The sequence below is a fragment of the Heptranchias perlo genome, chromosome 23 (assembly GCF_035084215.1).
Source record: "Heptranchias perlo isolate sHepPer1 chromosome 23, sHepPer1.hap1, whole genome shotgun sequence".
In the NCBI taxonomy this organism is placed as follows: domain Eukaryota; kingdom Metazoa; phylum Chordata; class Chondrichthyes; order Hexanchiformes; family Hexanchidae; genus Heptranchias; species Heptranchias perlo.
The window spans coordinates 27,736,128-27,763,516 of record NC_090347.1 but is presented as its reverse complement, the minus strand read 5'-3'; the positions used below and the strand labels follow the sequence as shown (position 1 = coordinate 27,763,516).

At 43.1% G+C, this 27,389-nt stretch overlaps 1 protein-coding gene across 11 annotated transcripts in view; it reads left to right on the top strand.

Moving 5' to 3' along the window:
- The window catches only part of arhgap44a (Rho GTPase activating protein 44a), a 290,103-nt gene that overhangs the window by 164,069 nt on the left and 98,645 nt on the right, over positions 1–27,389 (top strand). For 10 of the 11 annotated variants that reach the window (XM_068004269.1, XM_068004262.1, XM_068004263.1 and 7 more), the window contains exons 2-6: positions 7,274–7,313; positions 10,394–10,498; positions 11,894–11,970; positions 16,214–16,325; positions 19,219–19,295. In XM_068004269.1, coding sequence (XP_067860370.1) covers positions 7,274–7,313; positions 10,394–10,498; positions 11,894–11,970; positions 16,214–16,325; positions 19,219–19,295 — 411 coding nt within the window. Of the gene's footprint in view, positions 1–7,273; positions 7,314–10,390; positions 10,499–11,893; positions 11,971–16,213; positions 16,326–19,218; positions 19,296–27,389 lie in introns of those variants that run through there. The other variant, XM_068004268.1, reaches the window with a different exon arrangement.

The window sequence follows — 27,389 nt, the reverse complement described above, 5'->3', positions numbered from 1 at the left end:
CTGACCTTTATGATGGAGGAAAGATCTTCGAAGCAGCTGAAGATGGTTGGGCCGAGGACACTGCCCTGAGGAACTCCTGCAGCAGTGCCCGTCTTCCTTCGTGCTAGGTATGACTCCAGCCATTGGAGAGTTTTCCCCCTGATTCCCATTGACTTCAATTTTACTAGGGCTCCTTGGTGCCACACTCTGTCAAATGCTGCCTTGATGTCACTCTCACCTCACCCCAGGAATTCAGCTCTTTTGTCCATGTTTGGACTAAGGCTATAATGCGATCTGGAGCCGAGTGGTCCTGGCGGAACCCAAACTGAGCATCGGTGAGCAGGTTATTGGTGAGTAAGTGCTGCTTGATAGCACTGTTGACGACACCTTCCATCACTTTGCTGATGTTCTAGAGTAGACTGATGGGGCGGTAATTGGCTGGATTGGATTTGTCCTGCTTTTTGTGGACAGGACATACCTGGGCAATTTTCCACATTGTCGGGTAGATGCTAGTGTTGTAGCAGTACTGGAACAGTTTGGCTAGAGGCGCGGCTAGTTCTGGAGCACAAGACTTCAGCACTACAGCCGGGATGTTGTCGGGGCCCATAGTCTTTGCGGTATCCAGTGCACTCGGCCGTTTCTTGATATCACGTGGAGTGAATCGAATTGGCTAAAGACTGGCTTCTGTGATGGTGGGGCTATCGGAAGGAGGCTGAGATGGATCATCCACTCGGCACTTCTGGCTGCAAACGCTTTAGCCTTGTAGCCTTGTCTTTTGCACTCACATGTTGGACTCTGCCATCATTGAGGACGTGGATGTTTACAGAACCTCCTCCTCCTGTTAGTTGTTTAATTGTCCACCACCATTCACGACTGGATGTGGCAGGACTGTTGAGCTTTGATCTGATCCGTTGGTTGTGGAATCGCTCAGCCCTGTCTATAGCATGTTGCTTCTGCTGTTTAGCATGCATGTAGTCCTGTGTTGTAGCTTGACCAGGTTGGCACCTAATTTTTAAGTATGCCTGGTGCTGCTCCTGGCATGCTCTTCTACACTCCTCATTGAACCAGGGTTGATCCCCTGGTTTGTTGGCAATGGTAGAGTGAGGAATATGCTGGGCCATGAGGTTACAGGTTGTGCTGGAATCCAATTCTGCTGCTGCTGATGGCCCACATCGCCTCATGGATGCCCAGTTTTGAGCTGCTCAATCTGTTCTGAATCTATCCCATTTAGCACGGTGATAGTGCCGCACAACACGTTGGATGGTGTCCTCAGTGCGAAGACAGGACTTCATCTCCACGAGGATTGTGCGGTGGTCACTCCTACCAATACTGTCATGGACAGATGCATCTGCGACAGGTAGATTGGTGAGGACGAGGCAAAGTGTTGGATCGCTCTCCACCTGCCGCAGGCCCAATCTGGCAGCTATGTCTTTCAGGACTCGGCCAGCTCGGTCAGTAGTGGTGCTACCGAGCCACTCTTGGTGATGGACATTGAAGTCTCCCACCCAGAATACGTTCTGTGCCCTCGCTACCCTCAGTGCTTCCTCCAAGTGGTGCTCAACATGGAGGACGGTAGGTGGTAATCGGCAGGAGGTTTCCTTGCCCATGTTTGACCTGATGCTATGAGATCCGGAGTCAATATTGAGGACTCCCAGGGCCACTCCCTCCTGACTGTGTATCACTGTACCGCCACCTCTGGGACAGGTGGGACAGGACATACCCAGGGATGGTAATTGAAGAGTCTGGGATGTTGGCTGGAAGGTATGATTCTGTGATGATGGCTATGTCAGGCTGTTGCTTGACTAGTCTGTGGGACAGCTCTCTCAATTTTGGCACAAGTCCCCAGATGTTAGTGAGGAGGACTTTGCAGGGTCGACTGGGCTTGGTTTGCCTTTGTCGTGTCTAGTTTTATTCTTATTATGACTTTTCATAGCAAGATTTTACAACTGAGTGACTTGCTAGGCCATTTTAGGGGGCAATTACAAATCAACCACATTGCTGTGGGTCTGGAGTCACATGTAAGCCAGACTGGGTAAGGACAGCAGGTTTCCTTCCCTAAAGAGGATTAGTGAACCAGATGTGTTTTTATGACAATCCAGTAGCTTCATGGCCACCATTACTGATACTAGTTTTTTAAATTCCAGATTTTATTTAATTGAATTTAAATTCCCCAGCTGCTGTGGCGGGATTTGAACTCATGACTCCAGATTATTAGTCCGGGCTTCTGGATTATTAGTCCAGTAACATAACCACTATGCTACCGTACCTGTAATACTACAGTCTTCCGTGAAACTGAAGGAAGGTGATACTCAAATCTCATAAATACCAGAACAGGTTGCAGATGTTGCATCAACAAAGCAAACAGAATTTTGAACCACACAGCTGGAACAGTAGAATGCAAGTCCAAGGAAGTCAGAATCAAACTGCACAATGCTCAGGTCAGACTGCACCTTGAGTACTGTGTCCAATTCTGGTCACTGAGAAATGAAAGAGAAATTAAAGCACTGGAGGAAAAGAAAAGCCGCTAGGTTGATCCCTAGTGTCAGTGGTTTGAGTTATAAAGAAAGACTGGAGAGATGGACTTTTCGTTCTGGAAAGGAGGCATCTGAGAGGTGATCTTATAGTGGTATATAAGAAAGTAAATGGTATTAAAAAGGTTAATCCAAAATATTGTGTTAATTAAACAGTGGGAGTAGGACAAGGGAACACAGATTCAAACTAGTAAAAGGTAACATTAGGAGTGATATCAGCAGGTTATTCTTCGTGATCGACATTTGGAATGGACTTCTGCGCAGAGTTATGAAGGCAGAAACTATAGAATTGTTCAAAAAACAATCAGATGCTGCAATGGAGGGAATGTAGGGTTGTTCTGGATGGATGAATGAAGATAGGCCAAATGACCCTCCTCATTCTTGAGTATCTTGGGATCTAACCTCAAGGGCATTGCATTGTGCACCCCCTAGAGAGGTCAGCCATTGTAACAGGGCTTCTGAATCAATACCAATAATAACTCACTGTCAAGGCAATTTTATAATCCATGGTTTTGCATCACTCAGGAGGTCACATGGTTACAAAGAAAGAAAAAACTTGCATTTATGTTGCACCTTTCACAACCTCAGGACATGCCAATTAAGTACTTTTGAAATGTAGTCATTGTTGGAATGTAGGAAATGCAGCAACTATTTTTGCACACATCAAGGTCCCACAAACACCAATGAAATGAATGACCAGATCATCTGTTTTTGGTATTGGTTGAGGGATAAGTGTTGGTCAGGATTCCTTGAGGACTCCCTTGCTCTTCTTCGAATAGTGCCAGTAGGATTATTTACATCCATCTGAGAGAGCAGAAAGGCTTTGGTTTAACATCTCATCTGAGAGACAGTACTTCCGACAGTGTAGTACTGAAGTGGTAGCCTAGATTATGTGGTTAAGCCTCTGGAGTGGGGCTTGAACCCACAGCCATCTGATTCATAGGCAAGAGTGCTACCGCTGAGCCAAGGCTGACACCTTGATTGTCACCAGAGTTGATTGAGATATGCGTGTATATTTACACACGTACAAACACAGACAAATTTAATCTACAATTGAATCAGTCACACTTCATTTAAAATTACTCAATTAAAGCAAATATTTCCACAGACACCATGGGCCAGTGTTCTGATCAGCAGCATCAGAATGCTGACACAGACCAAACGATTATAAGAAAGAGCATGAAGATCACAATGGCAAAATATCCCCATTAGTCCTTGCTAACAGCAGTAAAGGAATTACGAAAGGCGTTAAGTATGCAACAGTATTTCCACTGCCCAGCCCTTCCCTCCTATTCCCTTCCTTAGAAACCAATTCCCACATACTGTGAATACCAAAAATTAAAAGTAGATACAGTAAATAGGGGGGAAATTAAAAAGGCTCTCAAAACGTTCCCCAATTGAACTGAAACACCTTAACTGCAGTCTACTACTAACCCTTAATTGAATAATTTAACAATCTACGTAATAACTAGCTTGAAATGCGAACTCAATTGAAATAACCATGCAACATCTGGCCTCCCTGCAATTGAACAGAGGGAATTGAAGTATATATTTTTTAAAAGCCAACCCACAGGAGCAATTTCCCATTTGTTAGTTTGCCACAGCAGTTGTCAGTGACGAGCACAATCCTGAGTGACCAATTTGAAGACCAGTTAGCTTTCAAGAATATCTTAAAATTGGCCAGTCAGAGAGTAAAGCTGAATGAACATAGACTTGATTGTAATTAACACCAGCTGTGCAGAAGACAAATATTGTTGTTGATCATTGTAAATGAACAAATATATACAAGAGACTCTTAAATGAGAGCAGTTGTTGAGTGCACAAAAACGTGAGGTATGAAGGTTACTGTCAAAACTGGATTGAAATCACCACCACAAATTTGTTTTTGTCATTTACATTTCACATCTCACTTTTAAACCTCTCCACGATATCTCTTCAGTCAACACCACATAACCACATGGTGCACAAGTCCCTTAGACCTCTACATTGCTGGTGGGATGAAACCCCTGTGAAGTTGAGCCTAAACACGTAACGAGGGACAGATCCCTAAATTAGGAAAGATGATGAGAAAATGAGAAAGCCAATATGGGGCTGAAACCCAGAACTTTCTGACCCAGAGATGAGAATGCTACTGATTAAGCCAAGCTGACATATGTTTCACGTGTAAATATTCTAGAAATAGGATTCTGGTGGATCGTAGGTTTGGAGGCGGGATGGGGGGGGGTCGGCCAATCGCGGCAGCGAGGAAAGGTTTGCTTGGGGGACTGGGGGAAGCACTCCTGCTCCTCCTGGCTCACAAGCAGTGCTATAAAAAGCATGTACCTACTTGATGCGGCTACTCCCGTCTTCATTTCCCTGCAGGGTTTCCCAAGCCCTGAGAACTGCACTGTGGGAGCCTGATTTAAATATTATAATGAAGTGTCCCGCCTCTCGAGAGTGGGACACAGGACACAGACACAGCCCGCAACCCACCTCCATAAAAACAGTAACGGGCGCATACTGTTGGGGTCGTGGTTCACGATTTTAAGTTTTTAACTCCTGACCCTCTCCTGTCCATCGAGGGTAGGGGTGGATAGTAGCGACCCCAATGAAACTGTTCACAGAATCTGGTGCTAAGATGCCTGAACCCTGGTTGAAATGACTAAAATTGGGGCTGGCAAGGAGACTTCTTGATGCAGCGAGGAAAATCATTTTTGTTGTGCTGAAAAGGTTAGTGAAGGACACTGTGCTTTTTCTTGATTGGGCATCGTAGTTTAACCATGGTTCATAAAATTCAGTCTTCGTTCGAAGAATAACCACTATACCTAGAGGTGATTATTCTGCTTTGACTCGTATTTTTTGAAGATATTTTGTGCTGTAAAAACAATTTTGTCTGTTATTTGGTTCAAAATAGTTGGCAGCATTCCACATGGACATGCCGAGTGATATTCGAAAAGGCAGTCAGCCAAGGATTAATCCTTCCTTTCTACAGTCACTTTATTGTGTGTGTATATATGTATGTGTGTGTGTGTGTGCGCGCAAGTTTTTTTTTCTTTCTTGGCACAGATCAAATTGTATTTACATCTTTGATCGAAAAGATGCTCTGCGTATTACAGGGTATTATGGGATGGAGCTGTGAATCAATGAGGCGGTGCACGTTCAGAAAGACTGCAGCAGGTCCCTGACTCAGCAATCTGGTCAGTCTGCAGACTGGCTGGGTCCGTTATTTTTTGTACTGTTCTTGGGTATCCGAAAGAAAACTTAAGTTTTAAGTAACATTTCAATCTGAAGCTGTAAGTCGCTCCAGAAGATAATGTCTCGTTTTATGATGCAGTTGTTTAATGAAGACAGCAGCAATGTGCCATATTCTCGTCTCAGCGGGTCAAGAGATGAGGTTCTGTCTGGCGACTTTTCACAAATCCAGTATCTCATCCGGTTCCTTGAATTCATTCATTATCTAGGAAGCATCTACAAGATGATGAAGAAAAAACTGAGGTGTTGAATCTTCACTTTTTGGAAACTGCAAAGTCTTGAGAATCAGTGTTTCATGCTATGTAGGGCAAGAGTACGGGACGCTTATAATTAGCCTTGAAATCTTGTAAATTTACTTCATTGCCATAAATATCAGTCTCTCTTTCCGTGTGTGGATCTGTGTGCATTCTCAATATAAAATATCTCAGCAGGTAGAGTTAATTATGCTGCATTGCCACAGGTCAGTTAACTCAAGGACAAAGCCCACAGAAGGTGTTGCAGAATTTGCAAAAATAGCCATTTTTGGGTTCAGAAACACTTGTGATAGCCTTGGTATTTTGTAGTGTGTTGGGAAAGTGTGCATGGAACATAATTGTACTATTTTTATATCTGTGTTGTACAAATTAAAATTATTACAAAAGAATGTTGTGTGTTTGGAGGATCTGTTCACCAAGGTCAGAGGGCTCGCTTTTAGAAAATATCACTCTCGTATTTGTCGGATAGCGACCAGAAAAAAAAATGAAAATTAAATGTAGTTTTAAGGCTGTGCGACATTGAGTACAATACAGAAATAGAGCATGTCCTTGAATGAGCGAAATGATCTAAATCTTATGGCTTTCCTGAAAATAGAGTCCAACCAGGACCTTTGAAAAAAAGCAAACTGTTATAAAGAATTAAAATTAACACTGAGATTTTTAAAAATTTTATTTCAGTTGATGTGTGTTTTTTTAAAAAAACAGCAAGCACTGATGGCATCATCAGGGAGTCCTGGCTTGAAAGAGTTATTGAGGCTGTTAGTGAGAGAGCTGAATTTTAATTATGGATACAGCCATCAACCTAGGATGATTCAGCATCAGCATCAATTCAGCTCCCTCACAATGTCAAGCTCAGTAACCTTTCCAAACTATTTGTACTGTATCAGTGTCATCAGCACTCTGCAGATTGTTTCAAAGAAAACACAAATAGACAGATCAAAACAAAGTACCGTTAATGTTAATCATAATTCATTGTAACTGTTTGGTTTTTCAAGGAGGTTTTGACAGTGAAACTCTGTCTTTAAGCTTGTGGGGGCTGTTCTGATCAGAGCACTCCATATTTTGTCTGTCTTTGTGACCAATACAGTTATTATTAGATATAACTATTGTGGTAGATCAATGTTACACAAGCATTTCATGTCAATCCAATATGAATGTTGCTTTACCACAATGTTTACATAGTCGCTTAAACTGTGTCAAGGTTGAGTTCAAAATTGTTTGTATATTTGTTCTGACAGACCAGAATCTATCTTGACATTAATTCTTTCTTTGTTGTAGAGCTGAAAAGACAGAAGTATTAAGTGAAGATCTGCTGCAGGTAATATTTGTTTCTTCTCATTTCTTAATGAGCCAAAATCCTATTTGTTCTGTTTATTCTCGAATTTTCAAAATCTGTTTCTGAACTAATTCCACCTTTTTGTGTACTTTTGTTTAAAAAAATGCCCCAGGTTAATTGTAAGAGACAAATTTTGCAACACAGGCCAAGAGCTTCAAAGTGTGGTTCATTCTGTATGTGTTTGAAGTTGAAATATCAACTCTGTCCTATTTTGACTCACTTCAGCCTCATCCGCCCCCACCCCCACCCCCCCTCCCCTGATATCACGCACTCCCCAGCTCTCAACTTGGATCATTTTGGACTTGATGTGATTTTTACTTTCCCTTGATTTTAATTTTCATTTCTATTACTCGTCATCTTCCTACTAGCCAAAAAATAACCAAAGAGTCAATATTTCAGAACACCAAATTTAAGCCCCGAGTCTAATATCTCCTGTAGGTAGGACTCTAGTGTCCTGCAGGTTTGTAAGCGGGGTCCTTATGGGGTCAAGGTAGCTCCAAGATGACATGCTTAGTGATGGAAGACTATCCGAGTCAAACATCTACAGCAGACTATCTGATATTTGAGCCACGCAGATCAGCAATACTCCAGAGCACTACTGATTAACCAGCTAGTGGTGGCATAAGCAACTATCACTGGTACTGGGTTTCTTCCCATTCAATCCCAGATAATCCTGTAAGCCAACACCCTAATGTGTAGGGGAATCCTAGCTGGATAAGCAACAGGAAACTTACTGTGCTTGCCAGGTTTAACTAGTTAAACTCAAGACATATTTCTGAGCACACCTGGGTATCCCTAAACTTTAGCCATTGCCCACCTGCAACTAAGCTGTCTGGACGTAGGTACGTAGGGTGGACCTTAAGAAGAGAGAGGTTGCACTCCATATTGGATAACAGAAACTCTACCTATATGGATTTCCCAGTTGCTTGGTTTGGAGACCCTTAAACATGGTGATGGGTTTCCACAGTCATCATACATCCAGCTGACCAAAAAGAAAATAGTAATGTGTGTTTCTGTGGTTGCAGAAACTACCACAGATCGTTTCCTCCACTATTTCCCCCCCCCACCCACCAAGCCATTATAATATTAAAACCAATATCTAATGTACTGAATCTGAATGATGTCATCTGACACCAATTTTCTAATCCCCATTAATTTACAGTTTATTAATCCCCATGCATTTCACATCCTGCACCTGCTAGGCTGGTCTCTGAGCTTCTGTAAAACAAAGGAGCTGCTAATCAGATGAAGGACTCAAGGTGTGAAATTCATGGCGACTATCTAAACTCTTTGATCTCACCTCCTTAATCATTTGGTTTTGCAGAAACCCTGAATCCAAACAGAGTCCCTGATGACCTTCTGAGTCTAAGTATTCTAAATATTTAAAAAAACAGTGTCAACAAACTTGTATCTCCTAATATGGTAAAAGTAATGTCAAGATGTTCCCATTTAAAATGGCAACCGTGTATGTCCTAGTTTGTTTAATGTATGGTGAGTTGAGCACATGGGCTTGGAGTTTCCGCATTATTTCCATCCAGATATCTGTGTAATCTGGGCAGAATAGAATGAAATAGCACTAAAGATCGTGGAATTTCAAACGTGAGTTGCACACATAACCACTTTACGCTGGAGTATCTGTGATAGTTTACGCTGGCTCAAAAGTCCATTCGCCCAAAGCAGTCCCTGCCCACAAAACTGGCCACGCCCCCAGGTCGGAATGATGAGTTTCCACCTATTACACCCGTTCAGGGTGTTCGTTACATTGTGCCCAGAAGCTCGGGCGCACAGACACCCATGGTCACATGAATCCAGCGTTAATCACCCGTACCTGCGGTGACCAGCAGTCAATTGAAACCTGACCCAGGTCTGTTTCTCCTGCTGCTGCTGCAATTATTTTAAATTCAGTATAAATTAGTCTGGATCCAGTCAATTAGCAGACATCTGTGTGGCTTCAATTGACTGCTGGTCACAGGTCTTATGTACCAAGGGCAGATCAAAGCAGCCAATTGAAGCCAATTAAAAAAAGTAATACCAAGAACAGTAAATCAGTCAGTTGAAGAATGGCTCATTTCCTGGCAATCCCACTTCTCTTTGTGATGCTGGAGAATGCCATGTTCCAGTCACAAATCAAATGATAGCAAATCAGCAACCCACTTTACACCTCGTCTGATTTTGTTTCCCACGGCGGTATGTAAAACGGGCAGCCCATTCGCTATCACCCGTTTTTCAGTCGGCGATTAAAAATTAAAATGACCCTGTCTATCAACAACAAGCACCGGACCCACTGGCCCTTTAAACATACCAGGACATACAAGCTTGTCATTTAAGTTCTGATTTGGAATGGGGGTAACTCATATTGAATAGTACAATTCTTGTGCTCTGCTCGCCATACTGGAAGATGCAATGTTGCAAATATTGGCACTTTGAACAAAAAAGGCACCCATTAGCTAATTGCCACTTGACATCTAGCTCCCATTTAATGCCAAGTGATTTCATCTGATGAGGTGAAAAGTCAGGTTAGATATTTAGTTATTAAGTGGCTACTCTCTCTGTAAATACTTGACAATAAAAATATAGTTGATGCTTTTATCTTCAGTTGAATCATTAGTGTTCATTCAAGAAAGAGTAAAGTCTGGGGAGGGTACATTGTTTGCGATGAGCTGTTTTAGATCATGTCGTTATTATGGTTAGAAAGGGTTAAATGTTTCTGGAGAGACTTGCTGCGGAATTTACATTTTGATGTTGCAGAATTTGGTTGTCCTTGCTGCAGATAATGACCTTGACATGCTGCAGAATTCTGGGGAATCTGCCTATGGGTCAATTGTTATAAAGTACTGCCAATGTTTTGGAAGTAACAATAAAATTTGCCACAAAAACAATTTTGCAGATTTAATTTAATGTATTTCAAGATTTAATATGAACCACACACACAAGATTGAAATCTATTAGCATTTTGAGGATACCCTACGTGCTAGCTCATCAAAAATTATCTTAAATTATATTATTTTAGTTAACTTCTTTTTATCGCAGCCGCAATATAATAATTGTGTTCCGCCGAACAGGTAGAGAAACGACTGGAGCTGGTAAAGCAAGTCTCTCACAGCACTCACAAAAAGCTCACAGCATGTCTCCAGGGACAACAAGGTGTGGACGCCGACAAACGATCCGTACGTTTTCATTAATTATTGTCCACTGATATAGTCAACTGAGCCTCTGAACCAGCATTTGAAAAATTAGCTGTTAAACTATGTAGATTCATTAAAGCAGCACTGGCTTCATATGAAAAGTCTTTCCTTCATTTGTTTGGAAACCTGAAATGTAGTGTCCCAAACTATATCACAGCATGTTGTTGTATCATTTGCACGTGTCATATTCCCAAACAAAGAGGCTCTTGATGAAGATGGTCCCCTTTTAAGAAGTGTGTTTCTATAACAGAGTGGGGGTAATTTTTACTTTTGGCGATATCGGATGGGCCACCCGTTGTACTCTTGCCTGATTTTCCTTTCTATTGAAGACAACAGGAAGGAAAATCGGGAGAGATCTATAATGGGCTGCCGATCCGAGAGCATCCATTTTACACTTGCCAAAAGTCAAAATCACCTGTATAGCATTGGAACTCTGTAGAATGATGTGTTTCAGGTGTATACGTTTAAAACATCTTCAAAACATGTTTTGATAAAGTGTACTCTCCTGAAACGTTGACTCTCTTTGTGCTCTCCACAGATGCTAATTGACCTGCAGTGTGTTTCCAGCCTTTTCTGTTTTAGATTTCCAGCATCTGCAGTATTTTCTGTTTGTTTAAAGTCCATATTTTACTGGACTACCTGTAAGCAGTCAATTCTCACATTTAGGAAGCAATTTGTAGCCCGTTAGTTCACTACCAGATAATGGGGGGTGATTTGTTTTTTGTATGGTATTTGTATCAAAATTGTAAACGTGTTTATGAAGAATACATTTAGAATTTTAGTACGATAGCAAGCCAAGGTACTTTTTCTACCCCTAACAGAATCACTGGTATTGCATTTGTTGATTCTGTCATGGAAAACTGGTGGCATTGAGCTGGCTCACTGTACAATACATAATGCCTTCATATTTTTGCATTGTGGCATATATCTATAGATATAAAAGGTTCACACCTTGGACATGTGCATCACAATTGACACACTACACTTCAACTTTTCAAAAGTATGAAAAAGAGAGAAAGGAAACCATTTCCTCCTGGTTTTTCTTACTTTGATGACCTAGTCTGTCCTCAAGAATGGGAGCTGGAGAGAGCTGCCAATCTGCATAATCTTCCCTCAGCAATTAATTTTGAATTGACCTCGAGATGCACCTATTAACATCACTTCTTTTGAGCCGTGGCCATAAAGGGACAGATCAGGCTAAACAAAGCTGCATTTTAACTGCTAAACATCACAAACTGTGCACCTGACCCCAGGCCACCTATGAGGAATGACATGGAGAATCAGTTAGCTTGTTATAAATTTTGCTTGTATTGGTAGTGTGTTTCATCGTAGTTATACCTAAGATCTGACTGGTAACCATATTGGTCTTGTCCACAGAAAAAGCTACCATTAACAACATTAGCACAGTGTTTAGTGGAAGGCTCTACTATCCTGGGTGAAGATTCTTTGCTAGGGTAAGGCTTTAAAGTACTTTTTTTTGATGTTGTAGATGCTATGTAATTGACCACAGAGTTCCATGTGCTTAATCCTATTTACATATCAGTTAATACATGATAATTATATTCTGATAAGGGAAGATAGGACACTCCAGTATTAATCTGTGATCCCCATCACTGGAAATATAGGGCAACCCCCCAAATTGTTTCATAACTCAATTTTAAAAACTAACTTAATTATCAGTAGCGGTCAGTGTGTAACAAAGATGATAACTACCTGAAATTTTACAGTGTATTATAGCTCAGATTTTTTCAGCTCCAGTACAGTAAACACTGCCTCAATTTAAACATTCAGATGCTAACTGGATTAATTCCTGGTTCAGCAGTGAGTGTAAAGGTATGAATTTGGAATGGGAAAAAAATTAAATATGGTCAGATTGGGTTCTGGGACACGACCTGAATGACCGACTAAGCTGTATGGGCTGAAATGTCTTTTTTGTCCTGCCAACTTATATTTGTAACATCTCCATGTAACAAGCGGGCGGCTAAACATAAGCTACCTTCAGGAAATTACTCTAAAACTGCTCAAATCCTTCTCCTTTTTATTTTTTGAAAAGGTTTGTTCTGACAAAATCAATAGTTACACTGATGTTATAAGTATCTTAAAAATCTCTCTTGCTCTTACCATTCTAATGTACCATGAAAAAACATACAAACAGGATATAAGTATTTGATTAAAATAATCAAGTTAAACAGCTTGGACCTCTGACTCCGTTGAACATACACATTTATTAAATATCATGCATAAATGACCTCTTGGCAGTTTGTATCATTCCATTAAATATACAAGTTTGCCTTTAATACTTCATGCTTAGATCTCTATATCTTAGCCTTAATTTTCCAAGTCCCAGCCAATGACGAGGTATCTTGCCATCAGCCCAGACTCTGAAAGCTGACTCGATTACATTGTATTGTACGGAGAATAACATGTAGTTGAGTTATTGATGTTGTGCTTGTTGGGCGGTATAACTGGTGTCACATTGCATTTCTATGTACACGCACCATACTTTCTTTGGATACAGTGAAGAAACCTTTCCTTCATCACAGTCCACCCCTTACTTTATGACCAATAGGGAAAGAACAATAAAGAAAAATCAAACCTAACCGGACAATTGTCGTTCATGCAGAATACTTTTAAGGGTGCAGTTATTCTACTACTTTTAATTTGCTGTGAAGTGGTTTCCAGAATACAGTTCTGTGAGATCCATTTGTAGAGGCTATCTCATAACATTTGGACTCAACACTGCATTGAGTGAAATTCTAATGTTATGTCAAACTGGGTTTAATAAGTGCTCAAGGGATCCATTAGACCGGTAGAGTATTTTGCAACCTTAAGGAGAGGGGTTTTCTTTAACATTTTCAGCATTTGAATGCTCCTTCTTGTGCTTCAAAAAATAATATTTGAAATTTACCATCCAGAAGCAGAGCTCCCTCCTGACTGTTGGATTGTAATTTAAAGCTCCTGAACAATTCTGATGCTGATGGTTGTGAGTCGCACTGTAGCGCTAACAGTCTCAGACATGTGGTGCACTATAATTTAAGCATAAGGCCCAAGTTAGTATCACACTGTTAAAATATCTTAAAGTACTTACAAACAAAAAGACAAAATAAGTTTTGGGTTGAGGCATCTAAAAATTAAGCTCGGTCGTTAAAAATCCAAAGTTGGTGCACAGTTTGTAGGCCAGGTTTGAGTTGGACCCACCCTGTATGATACATTTTGTTAGTTTTGGCCAAGCTGAATACTCCATTGTTAGTATTTGCATGAAGCTAGAAGTTTTATACTGTATGTAGAGAATGATGCCAAGCCAAGAGTAAAATGATCTTGGTCTCTATAGCTGCAGGCCTTGCTGTCAGAACTCATTTTCATCATATTGAAGGGTCCTGTCAGCCTCTATACATTTTAACAAAGTGTACATGAGGAGGCCTGTACTTTCTAATTATTTTTTAGATCTGCACTGTATATCAGCTTGCACAGGGATTTTCTGCTAATGAGTAAAAGAGATATAGAATCATAGAATCATAGAATCATAGAATCATAGAAGTTACAACATGGAAACAGGCCCTTCGGCCCAACATGTCCATGTCGCCCAGTTTATACCACTAAGCTAGTCCCAATTGCCTGCACTTGGCCCATATCCCTCGATACCCATCTTCCCCATGTAACTGTCCAAATGCTTTTTAAAAGACAAAATTGTACCCGCCTCTACTACTGCCTCTGGCAGCTCGTTCCAGACACTCACCACCCTTTGAGTGAAAAAATTGCCCCTCTGGATCCTTTTGTATCTCTCCCCTCTCACCTTAAATCTGTGCCCCCTCGTTATAGACTCCCCTACCTTTGGGAAAAGATTTTGACTATCGACCTTATCTATGCCCCTCATTATTTTATAGACTTCTATAAGATCACCCCTTAACCTCCTACTCTCCAGGGAATAAAGTCCCAGTCTGTCTAACCTCTCCCTGTAAGTCAAACCATCAAGTCCCGGTAGCATCCTAGTAAATCTTTTCTGCACTCTTTCTAGTTTAATAATATCCTTTCTATAATAGGGTGACCAGAACTGTACACAGTACTCCAAGTGTGGCCTCACCAATGCCCTGTACAACTTCAACAAGACATCCCAACTCCTGCATTCAATGTTCTGACCAATGAAACCAAGCATGCTGAATGCCTTCTTCACCACCCTATCCACCTGTGACTCCACTTTCAAGGAGCTATGAATCTGTACTCCTAGATCTCTTTGTTCTATAACTCTCCCCAACGCCCTACCATTAACGGAGTAGGTCCTGGCCCGATTCGATCTACCAAAATGCATTACCTCACATTTATCTAAATTAAACTCCATCTGCCATTCATCGGCCCACTGGCCCAATTTATCAAGATCCCGTTGCAATCCTAGATAACCTTCTTCACTGTCCACAATGCCACCATGAGGAAAAACGCAAGATATTTTTGACATTGTCACAACTTGCTTTGCATAGTGATGCTATTAAAAGTCAGGGTTAGGCTGATGTTTAAAGCGCAAGTGAAGGGTTTCTATTAAAATTGTAGACTTGTCCCGGGGAGTGCTGTGACAGTCCCACTTCTCTATAACATCACTTTCTCTCACTGGGGTGCAAAAGGAAGAAAGAAATTGCGTTAATGTCACATCTTATCACCTCCTCAGGATATTTCAAAGCGTTTCACAGCCAATGAATTACTTTTTGAAGTGTTGTTATGCAGACAAACATGGCAGCCATTGTACACATAGCAAAGTCCCATGAACAGCAAATGAGGTAAATGGACATTTAATCGGATTTTGGTAGAGAGGGAACAAGGAATCCCCCTGCCAGCAAAATCAAGCGGGCTGTGAATGGAGGCACACAAATTGAAGTCTGAGGTCCACTGAGGGCCACGGATCTGAAAAAGGTAAGTAACAAATGGGCCACATGCTCTATTATGAGTATCAGAGCCTGAGGGTTTCACTCGCTTGGTATAGTCTTCCATTGTTTGTTGTTTAAGAATTATTAAATTGGGATTGCTCAGTTTAATGTATTGGTATAATAGGGTACAGTGGAAGGGATTGTTACAAGGATAAAACTATTACAATTTTGCATGATGCTGATAGTTCTTTAAGTACTGATGGGCAACAAATATCCCACAGCCTAATGCATGTTCCATCAAACATGGTGCAGTAAGTGATTACTAAAGCTGTTTAAACTTTTGTGTGCAGCAGAGTTCCTGCAGATAACCTGTGAGGGTGAAAGTTCCACAGACAGGTTTAATGGTTTTATAACATACCAAATCTCTACACAATGGAATGTCAATTATTAGTCGAATCATAGAACCATAGAATGGCTACAGCACAGAAGGAGGCCATTCGACCCATCAAGCCCGTACCGGCTCTTTGTAAGAGCAATCCAGTTACTCCCATTCTGCCATACAGTTTGATGAGTACAACGCTGTGTTTGTATCTAGTAAAAGAAACTAACTCAAAATCTCCCAAGTGACCCATGACCCCCTACACATGCTACAAATAATATTTGTGTTGTTTCTGGAAGGTTGTAAATATGTAACTGAAATTCCTGCGGCTTTTTCCAAAGCTAAAAATAAACCTGGAGAAACCTGAAGAGAACCATATATTGCATCATAGTGTGGTGTATTTGTAACAATTGTTTTTGCAGTAGAAGTTATGCATAATATGGCCTGTGTCCTCTTTTTCAACAGGAAGATGCTGAAGATGTGTGGCGACACAGAGGACAGGCTAGCCCAGGAACTCATCCTCTTTGAACTACAGATAGAAAGGGATGTGATAGAACCATTGTTTGTGTTAGCAGAGGTAAGAAATACACTGAGATTTTCCTAGACAGCCAGGAAATCTTTCTATAAAAAAGAAAAAAAAATGGCAAATACTGAAAATCTGAAATAAAAACAGAAAAAGTTGATAGAAGACTGCAGGTCAGTCAACATCCATGAAGAGAAAAGACAGATGCAGATAGAATTTATTCAGGGGTTCTACTGTTGCCCTGTCATAACTCCAATGGAAACCCTGTGGAAATGGCGTAAACGGCCCCCACCTGGGCTTCCGCCCATCTTCTGCTGAAGTTAAGGCGGGTGATTGGGGGTACCCACGTAGAAATTCTACCCCATTAGCCTTTTAGGATATGGACCATTCGCCAGAACAGGTTTTGTACTCTGGCCATTTAGTTAATACATTCAGAGGAAGATGCCTAGATGCACATCTCAAGTGAAAATTAATTTGTAGTACCAGATAGGTGAATTAAAGCGGAATGTTAAGTTTTATGCGTATATGAGATCAAGGTTGGGATTATCCTCCCAACAATGTGGGACTTTTACCCGCCCCTCCGACATTATCGGAACCCCAAAACAATTTCCTGGGTCGGGGTTCATCCAGTATGCATGGCAAGCTCGCCATTGCCCAACTGCAAATTTCCAGTGGTGCTTTAGCGGGACTGCCGGTGCAGAACCAGAAGAACTGGCTGGGCATTTAAAGTGGAAGAAGCGCCCTAGGGTGGATACGTTGGCATCTTACTGGGCGCAGGCAGAGACCCAGACTGCACAAGAAAGTAATTGGCTGAAATGGAGGGAGGGAAGGTCACTGCAAGCCTTTTTGCCTCCAGGGTCATAACTACCGCTTCCTGGGACCTACCGCCATCTTCCCCATGGCTGTCCTGGGAAGTGGTGGTAAGTAGGGCGAACGGGAGGGAAATCCGCTGACGACCCAGACCCAGACCCCGCTCCATCCCGTCATTTGCATGAAGCAGGCAGAGATGTAATGGCCACCAGTATTGGGAGGGAAATCCCAGTCAGGCCAGTGAAGAGGTGGTAGGCCTCACTACCGACATTGGCCGTCATTCTCCCCTACGATCCGACTAGATTTTGGGGGGATTGTGGATGAGAATTCCAGCCCAGGTTAGAACCAAGGCAATCATAGTTAGTACAAGATGACGACCCATACAAATTAACATGCAGAGGTGACTTGGCCATAAGAAATGAATTGAGAAACTGAGAATTATTATAGTTAGTGTATGGAGAGCATTTTCAATGTGAAGTAGCCACTTGAGCACTTAAAAAAAAAAACTAAAAAATACAGCTAACTTGTGGAAGATATTTAAAAATTTTGTATATTTTTCTATCCCTTTCCCACCATTTCAAACCTCCATATTCAGCAGTGTGCCGTTAAATGATGTCAGCGACAGACCCAGTGTCTTATACTGGATGCTGATCAGACAGTGTCTGAATTAGCGAAGTGGACACGAAACTATCAATTCCCAAAATATTTATTCAGAAGAAACACATATTTTGTTCCGTTCCTCTCCTTTGCCCTGTGTGCTACCCTCATGCCATGTCTTTCCATTTTTATTTCCATTCTTTGGGATTAGTTTCGGTCACACTGCTGCTGTGAGTATGAAAAAGTTTCTGTCGAGTATTTTGGCCCACTTTTATGCCTGTGGGCAGAACTATTCTTAGTTCCATTTGTTCCCAGCAGAAGGCCTTATGTATTTTAACTTTCATTATTTTCATTAGCTGCAAGAAGGCATCTCTTGTCACAGATGGTCACACTGGGGCCTTCATTGCTCACCACAAGATTGTAAATTCTCTGAGGTTCCAAAGAAAACTTAAAAAGCGTTGTCTTCAAAGTTTAGTTGAGATCGTAAAATCCAAAAATGGGGTCACCCAGAGATAGTCCATGGATCATAAGAACTAACTGAGAGTCATCAGCTCCAAGGAAGGAACTACAGGGCCTTCTGCATCATTTGTATTATTCATATGGCCCTGTTCCAACAACAACAACTTTTCTTTATGTAGCATTCCTTACATGCAGGAAGACGTCTTCGAGCAGTTTACTGTAAGGAGGAGATGGATGCATTGGACAACAAGCATGGGGAAAGGAGAGAAAGACGGAGAGGATGGGGAACTGAAGGCATGGGTAAAGAGGAGGGTTTTGAAAACAGGGGGAAGGTGGCAAGATGGAGATGAACATCTAAAATGCAGCTCCATGATTCTGAATGCGGAAGCTATATTAGAATTCCATTTCTCCATTAGAAGGAGTTCACTTGAGAAATACTTCTCTGTATTTTTCAATTTACAGCAGGAGGCTAAAACCTAGAGCCTAGAAATTTTGCTGTGCAACATTGCCTTATGAATCCTCAGTGCGTTCATATCAAATTACTTTTCTATTTTAACAGAGGCATTTTCGGTGGACTAACACCTCCATTAAAACACGTGACAAAGTAATTTCATATGAATGTGTTGAATGGGGATGCAAAATGGTCAGGGAGCAGTACATCAGATCTCCGCCCATTTGTATGGATCTTGATTTGTGACGGTTCGCAACTCATGGTGTATCTCTTCCTCGCCACAAATTGCTGGATTTTTTTACATAACTTGCTGTTATTTTGGCAGTAAATTCTGGCCTGATACGCCACAGATCAGTGGCACGTCGGTCCCTGCAGAAAAGCTGAGTTACTGGTTTCATACCGGTGCACTTAATAAACAGTACAGTGGAGTAAGTCGTGTGCAGCATGAAAGTTTCTTATCTAACTGATTTAACCATTGAGGTTACCTGACTTCAACATAATATATGATGGGAAACATAATTTGAAAGGTAAGGAATATGATATCAAAAGTGAGTTGTCCGTTTTTATTCAGCCAGATAATCTGCTATGAATACATAAAGAAAATTAATGGTATTTTTTTCTATTCCTTAGGTGGACATTCCTAATATCCAAAAACAAAGAAAACATTTAGCAAAATTAGTATTGGACATGGATTCAGCAAGAACAAGGTAAACATGATTTTTTTTTTGAAGTCTAACATTGCCAGTTTTATTTGTGAGATTTAAGCTGTTGTACCCTTTTTTCCTGTGGCATTATTCACTGATAATTAAAACGAATCACTCTCCCTTCTTTTCCATTCTTTAACTATTTGCGTTTCCCTTTCTCTGTCTCTTTGTTTGTCCTCGGCTCTTCTGTCTCCCTCTGTGCCTTCCTGTATTTCTCCCACATACTTTCTCGCATAAGTCAACTAAATAGCTTAGGGAGAACCAGTCTCAAATTATATAAGGCCAGAACTAAGTTAGATGTTAGGAAGTGGGTTCCTTTCCCAGAGAATAGTGGACCTGTGGAACAGGCTGCCGGCTGGTGCGGTGAATGCTGATTCGCTAAATCCGTTCAAACGAGAACTGGACCTGTTTCTGGCTGGGGTGGAGATCATCTCATCTAAAAGGTAGGTACTGCAAGACATTAATCAAGGCCTGAGTGGTCTCCTGGACTAGTTTTGATCTCATGAAGGGGTCAGAGAGGAATTTTCCAGATTGTTTTTTTTCCCTAATTGGGCTGGGTTTTTATTTGGTTTTTCGCCTCTCCCAGGAGATTATATTGCTTTCGAGTGGGATGGGGAATGTTTATAATGTAATGCATGAGGCATTGCTGTTGTCTTGGACTGGCTGGATGAACCACTAATTTTTTTCCTGTCTGTTATTGTCGTATGTTCGTATGTACATCTCGGGGTTCATATGCACATCTCTGTCTCTGACTATTCTAACTCCCTCCCTCTTTCTATAATTCTCTCCTTCAGTATTTCTCCTTTCTCTTCAATATGCTTCTCACTCTTTCTATATGCTTCTCTCTCTTTTTATTTCTGTCTCATTCCTTCCTTCATATGTCTTTTTGCCCTTCTCTTTCCCACTCTGTATATCTCTCACACCTTTGTCTTTTCTCTCCGTATGGGTCAAATTTTAACCTCACTTTCTCCCATGGCTATCTGGAATCAGACTCAGAGCTTTGATCATTCAATACCTGGAACCAGGGTGTGTGTGTCATTTTGTTGTGTCTGCATGTCTGTCCCTGCTCAAGGCCACTGCACTTCAGTGCAGAGCACAGCTCCTTCACTCCCTTCCTGGAGAGGGCTGAGAGAGAGAGTGGAGAGAACAGTGCTGGAAAGGAAGGCCAGAAAAGGGAGAAGCAAGTAAGCAGTAAGGGAGGAGCCTGCTTAGGGCCAGGACGCAGTGATCAGGCAGAGCAGCAGGGAGTGAGTATGGAGGGTGTAAGTGAACAGAATGGCCGGGATTAAGTGGGACTGGGACAGATGGGGCTCTCGGGCTGGTGGGGAGTGAGCAAGGAGGCTGGAACTGAAAGGGAACAAGAGTTTGGGGCCAGGAGTTGATAGTGAGGCATGGGGCTGGAAGATGACAATGAAATGTGGTCCTACCCGGTATGCAGCTGGAGCAAAGGCCCAGTATTGCTATTATTGCAAAAATTACAGTAGTAATTTTCTTTAAGTATCTCAGCCACCTCCAGGCCCAGTACATGGTACAAAGTAATTATTTTCAAAAGAACTATTATTTCCAATGGTACCATTATTGGGGCTCCAATCTATATTTATATTGTATGTTGTTACTTTCCACTTGTGCCTACAGCATTAGTGAAGTCTAGCGTCAGAACACAGCAATGGCAATGTCCGGGGCTGGCAGACCTGGTGCTGCCGTAGTCCAGGGCTAGGAGTTTCCAAAGGTGAAGTTTGAGGCTGAAAGCTGGTGAGTGGGACAGGAAGCTGGGGAGTAGTGACAATATGGTCTTGAAGTCCGGTGATCAATAGGGAATGAGTCTTGACTTATGCAGCAACAGAGCACTTATTGCCAGGTAAAGACATTGGTAGTTTCTTACAGACCATGGAATATCAGCAAATGATATATGGAATCAAGCTGACTTGATGGAAAAACACATATAACAATGTTAAGAGTGTCTGTGGCCATCATTACACCTTATTGAATAAGTATCATACTCAATAGGTCCCTGATGTGTTTTTTGATTATGACATTGTTGTCTTTTTGTATTACTTTATGCAGGGAGGGGGCAATTATAGTTGTGAAATTTGGGATATTCTGGTGATAGGGAATACCAGTAAAATCATACACAGTGCACGTTACTAACAGAACAATTCAACTGGAGTATAGAGAAGCTTATCGCATGGAAAAGCATCCTCATTACTGGTATAAGCTTAATAATTAGAAGTTTTTTGTCAAATATTGCAGTTGTAATGGCTAGATGGTTCAGATGTCCATGGGAGGTTATGAGGTATTTTACGTGAGCACAAAATGTCCTGACAAGTTTCAGCATAACCACAGCGTAAGAACAATGCTGTGCCATTTTTTTTCAAGGAAATTTGCCACAACCGCGTTATGCTGGCTTTACGTTGAAACATCACTACGTGCAAATTTCCTCGATCGTTTGCGCCACTTCCAAGATACCTCTGCCAAAACCCCCTCCTGCTCATTTGCAAAGCTCCGCCCTAATGCAAAAGACCAGTTCACACCAGTTTCCTGAATATTACATGAATAATGGAGTGGCGTAGATTTACAGCAAAAATACAAGCCTGCATCACCCTAAGTCACCTGATATTGGGGTAACTGAGATTTCTGGAGTTTGACATCGAATTCTTAATGATTTTTTTTAAAGTTTTCTTACCGAGACCTGCTTAATACTTAAACAAAGTGCTGTCAGTCTCAGTGCTCCCAAAAATTTTCAGTCTCAGTGCTCCCAAAAATTTTCAGTCTCAGTGCTCCCAAAAATTTTCAGATCCCCAATGTATTCAGAAGGACTTAGCAGCTGGAATGATTGTGCTGCATGCATTGTATAATAACATACCCAAACGTTTGACAGTAAATTCAGGATGATAAAGCTGTTCTGATTTTTAGAAAGTACTTGCTTTCCATCTGCGACATTCATGGGTCCCACTTTTTGGATAACTTACAGCCATGTCACCATTTTATTCCCAGTTTTAATTAAGCAGAACTTGATTAGTTGCTGTATTTGGGCACCTTTATTGGGGAAAAATTCCAGGAAAGATGCCAAAAGGTAGTTGAATGACATGCTCAACAGTGTGACTCTTGTATTCTTCCACACACTGATCTAACTTCAGTGGCAAAGGATACTTGTGTTCCATTGCACACTGATATTGTTCAGAGACCCTAGTGCCAGATAGGGAAGGACCACTGTGATCTCTTGTACACTGATCGCACTCAGAGAAGGCAGAACCTTTGTTTTCTGTCACATGCTGATGCCTTTTTAGTGAAGTCAGGACCATTGTATTCTGGGGTATGTTGATCTCACTTGGTGAGAACTGGTTTCTCAAAGTACGGTTTTGCAACTATGGTAAAAGCTGTGTCACCTAATTGAAGTTCAGCTTTACTGTTTCCACCATCACTAGCAGCCAGTGGCCCTCGCTGAGTGGCATCAGCCCATGGCAGAACACAAGATGGCTGAACTCTTATACCACAGGAATAAAACTTTTGCTCACGAAAAGATTATATGAGTATTTGCTCAGTTAAAAAGATATGTTCGTGTGATTCATTCTCGTAATTTCAGTATGCCCTGGTATCAGTTTAATTATCTAATAAATTCAATGTTATGTATACCTTGTTCACTGGAGACCAGAAATGTTACAAGATGTGGTATAGTAAAAGCAGTGCTGACTGGCTTTGGCTTTATGAACTGCACTTGTTGCTTTCTCTTAGTAAAATTAAGATCTTGATCACTTATCCATTCACTGGGATATATCAAATGCCAGCACCATGCTGCTGTGAGGAGGATACAAAGGGGCTGATTTTTGGATGGCCAAGCGGGTGAGTTGGGGACTCCTAAAATGGCGGAATCCCGGAGCGGGTTCGGAGCCCGGCTCCAACCCGCTGACCTCCGGATTCCCCAGTGACGCGTTTGGGGGCGCATGCAGCTCCCGAATGCGGCACTCCCACCGGCAATTAAAGCCGGCGGGATGCTGCTTTAGATAGTTAGTCAGATACTTGAGGTACTTGACAGACCTCATTGAGTGGAGATTTTGGCATGGGTGCAATTTTGAAGGATCCTCAGTGTGTTTCAGCCAGCAGCCAGTAGGAGATGCAAAGGATTATTTGAAAGGTGGGGGGAAATCCTCATTTATTGCAGCAGGGCACTCTGTCCCCACTTCAGACAAAGTTTTGGCTGCAACACCTTTGTCTTTCCGCTAAAAATTCTTAATTTATACCCTAAACTCTGTTGTGCAAATACATTTGCCTACTTTGCAGACCCCCTCAAACTCACACCGTCAGGATTGGGGGCACCATAGCTGCATCCATCACTTCATCCGAGGACGAGCAACATCACCAGCCTCGCCAGGCACGCTGTCCACCTCCGCCATGTGGAGCTCCACAACACAGTGCTGTGCCACAGGCCCCTGCACAAAATAGTCGTGCAACTACACATACACCCATTGTAGGGTGACCCAATGGGTGACATCAAGTGTGGGTGTTCATGGTGAACCTCATGAAAGGGACTTATTACACAAGCCAGTCAAGAATGGCCAAGACGTGGCAGTAATGGGGACAATAATAATATTCAATGTGGCATTCACATAAATCAAATATAAATTTAAAAATGACAAACCGTCAAACACCCTTATGCATCCCCTTTGTGCTCACAAAACCTTCGCCGTACGCTTACGAGTACTCCTACGTGGTGCATCCCCTGTGGCTGCAGCAGAGGTAGTGGCAGGTTGCTCTTGTTCATGCCATAACCGATTAGATGCTTTGGGCTGACGCCCTGTGGGTTTCGGTGCCCATGAGGGCCCCTCCAAAGACTGCTCCACCTGCACTTGTGCAGGGGCAGACTCGGCCACCTGGAGAGGAGGCAGCATTGCGGGTACTGGTTGAGAGGGGTGCAACGGATGAGACGTGGGGGTGCTTTGAGTGACGTCCCCACTTCCATGTCCCCTTTCGCCATCATCCCTCTCCTGGGCTAGGCCCACATCACTCCTACCATCCTGCTGGACGACAGTTTGGAGGACATGTGTGAAGCCTTGTAAGGCCAGTGCCAGAATATCTGCCTGCCTGTTTAAGGTGGCACAATGTTGCTCACCCTGAGTCCAAAGGGCCGTTGTCAGAACCTCAGTGGACTCATTGGTGAGCCGTACTTGAAGGTCAATGGAGGCTTGCCTTCCCTCCATCGCAGACATTCCCACACTTACCTGCGACACTATCTCAGATGCCCTCACGTCTCTGTGACAGTATCTCAGAGGTTCCCTCCTGTACCTGTGCCACCATTCCACTCATGCAGGAGTTGGACTCCTCCATTCTCTGCGCGATTGTGGAGAGTGCGTGTGGCACTTGTTCCAGCACCTCGCAACTGCGCTGCTGCCCCTCGATCATTCTCCTTTTCATGGATGGCCCCCAGGGTTCAGCATCTGTGTCCAGCTGAGCAGAGCCTGGAGAAGAGTGTTTCCACTGACGCGGACTCTCCTCAGCTGCCCCTGCCACCAGTGTCTGCTCGTGCTCACGTGTGTGGTGACTCACCGTGTGCAACCCCAACTAAGTGAGGACGGGGACCCACCGAGGTGTGTGTATCTTGCTGTTGGATGGCTCGCTCAGATGTGACGGTGCCCCCTCAGAGGCTGGCTGGTCCTCTGAGGAATCGCCCTCTGCTGTCACAGTGGTCGCTGAAGGCCCTGTAAGAGAACAGAAGGCAATATTAAGCATGACGACAGATCTTGAGGTGCTGAAGATGGCAAGGTATGTTAACAGGATTTGCTATTGAGAGTACTGAATGTTAAAGTTCTGTCACCAGCCGTTTGTCAGATGGCAGTCTCGGCGTCCCCGACGGACAGGCATTCGAGGGTGCGGCTTAGTTCCCGAGCCTCCTGCTCCATGTCTGTGAGGACGACCAGATGTGCAGGCCCCCTCCGGCCTTCGCCCTCTCCTGTGCATTCTGGGCTCTCTTCTCCTATAAGGGGAGAAAGTAGAGAGGCGTGAGTGAGGGATGGTGACATAGCCAACTGCTGAATGCATTGATTTGGGTGAGGCTGACCGTGAAAGAGATGCATGAGAGGGTGAGTATGAGACAGAGCCATGACATTGTATGAGGATTGGGTTGAGTGGTAGTGGTGGGATGAGTACTGGGGAGGTGAGTAAGTGCAGGTAAGTTGAGGATGATGTTTGAGTGGGTGTGAGGAGTGATGTGATAGAGTAGTGTTGGCAGTGCAGAAGGAGTTGTGGGTTGGGGGTGGTGATGTAGAAGACGGTGTGTAGGAGAATGAGTAAGTGTACTCACTTTGGCTGACCTAGTTAGGTCATTGAAGTGCTTCCTGCACTGGATCCATGTGCAGGAGATGTTGCTGCTGCTGGTGACCTCCTCTGCCACCTCGAGCCAGGCCTTCTTGGTGGCATAGGCAGGCCACTTCCTCCCGTCCACCGGGTAGAAAATATCCCTCCTCCTCCTCACCCCATCCAGTAGAACCTGGAGTGAGGCATTGGTAAATCTGGGAGCAGCCTTTCCCCTGGTCTGTTCCATTCTGTAATTTTGGTTGTTTGCTGCAGGAACAGCATTGGAGGAATGCCCCTTGAAATATGGCTCCTCCAGCTGACAACCTGTGATGCGGATGCGCAGTCCGCCCGCTGCGCAGGTTGACAACAGGAAATCCGGAAGCCACGGTAAGTGGCTTCAATTTACCCATGATCGCGTGGGGAACGGACGGATTTTACTGGGCGGGTTACCCACGTGCCCAGTCACCCGCGTTCCCCCCCCTCCCCCCGGCTGCCATCCCGCCTCCCTGGTAATATCGGGGTCAAAGAGTCTGGAAAAGGATATCAACAGGTTAAGTGAGTTGGCAAGAAGGTTGCAGATGGAGTATAAAATGGGGAAATGTGAGGTTATGCACTTTGGTAGGAGGAATAGAAAAGCGAATGGTTTTAAATGATGAGAAACTATTAAATGTTGGTGTTGAGAAGGATTTGGGTGTCCTTGTACATGAAACACAGAAAGTTAGCATGCAGGGACAGCAAGCAATTAGGAAGGCAAATGGAATGCTGGCCTTTATTGCAAGGGGGTTGGAATGCAAGAGTAAGGATGTCTTGCTACAATTATAAACAATTTTACAACACCAAGTTATAGTCCAGCAATTTTATTTTAAATTCACAAGCTTTCAGAGATTTTCTCCTTCCTCAGGCAAATGTTTCAAGAGCACCTTGAAGCCTACGCATTTATACATATTGAACAATACATGGTGTTTACAGACTGCCCCTGCAACTGCCCGTTGCCAAGGCAATCACCGTGTTCAGACAGAGAGGTGTCACCTGCAGAACCCCCGAATACACATTCAACAAAAAAACAAACAGGGAAAAAAAACAGAGAAAAAAAAACACAGAGAGAGGCAGAAACATCCGGAAGGCAGAGAGAGCCAGCAAATGACCCATTATATTAAAAACAGATAACATTTGTTCGCTGGTGGGGTAACGTGTAGCGTGACATGAACCCAAGATCCCGGTTGAGGCCGTCCTCATGGGTGCGGAACTTGGCTATCAATTTCTGCTCGACGATTTTGCGTTGTCGTGTGTCTCGAAGGCCGCCTTGGAGTACGCTTACCCGAAGGTCGGTGGATGAATGTCCATGACTGCTGAAGTGTTCCCCGACTGGGAGGGAACCCTCCTGTTTGGCGATTGTTGCGCGGTGTCCGTTCATCCGTTGTCGCAGCGTCTGCATGGTCTCGCCAATGTACCATGCTCTGGGGCATCCTTTCCTGCAACGTATGAGGTAGACAACGTTGGCCGAGTCACAGGAGTATGAACCATGCACCTGGTGGGTGGTGTCATCTCGTGTGATGGTGGTATCTGTGTCGATGATCTGGCATGTCTTGCAGAGGTTACCGTGGCAGGGTTGTGTGGCGTCGTGGACGCTGTTCTCTTGAAAGCTAGGTAGTTTGCTGCGAACGATGGTCTGTTTGAGGTTGGGTGGCTGTTTAAAGGCGAGTAGTGGAGGTGTGGGGATGGCCATAGCGAGGTGTTTGTCCTCATTGATGACATGTTGAAGGCTGCGGAGAACATGGCGTAGTTTCTCCGCTCCGGGGAAGTACTGGA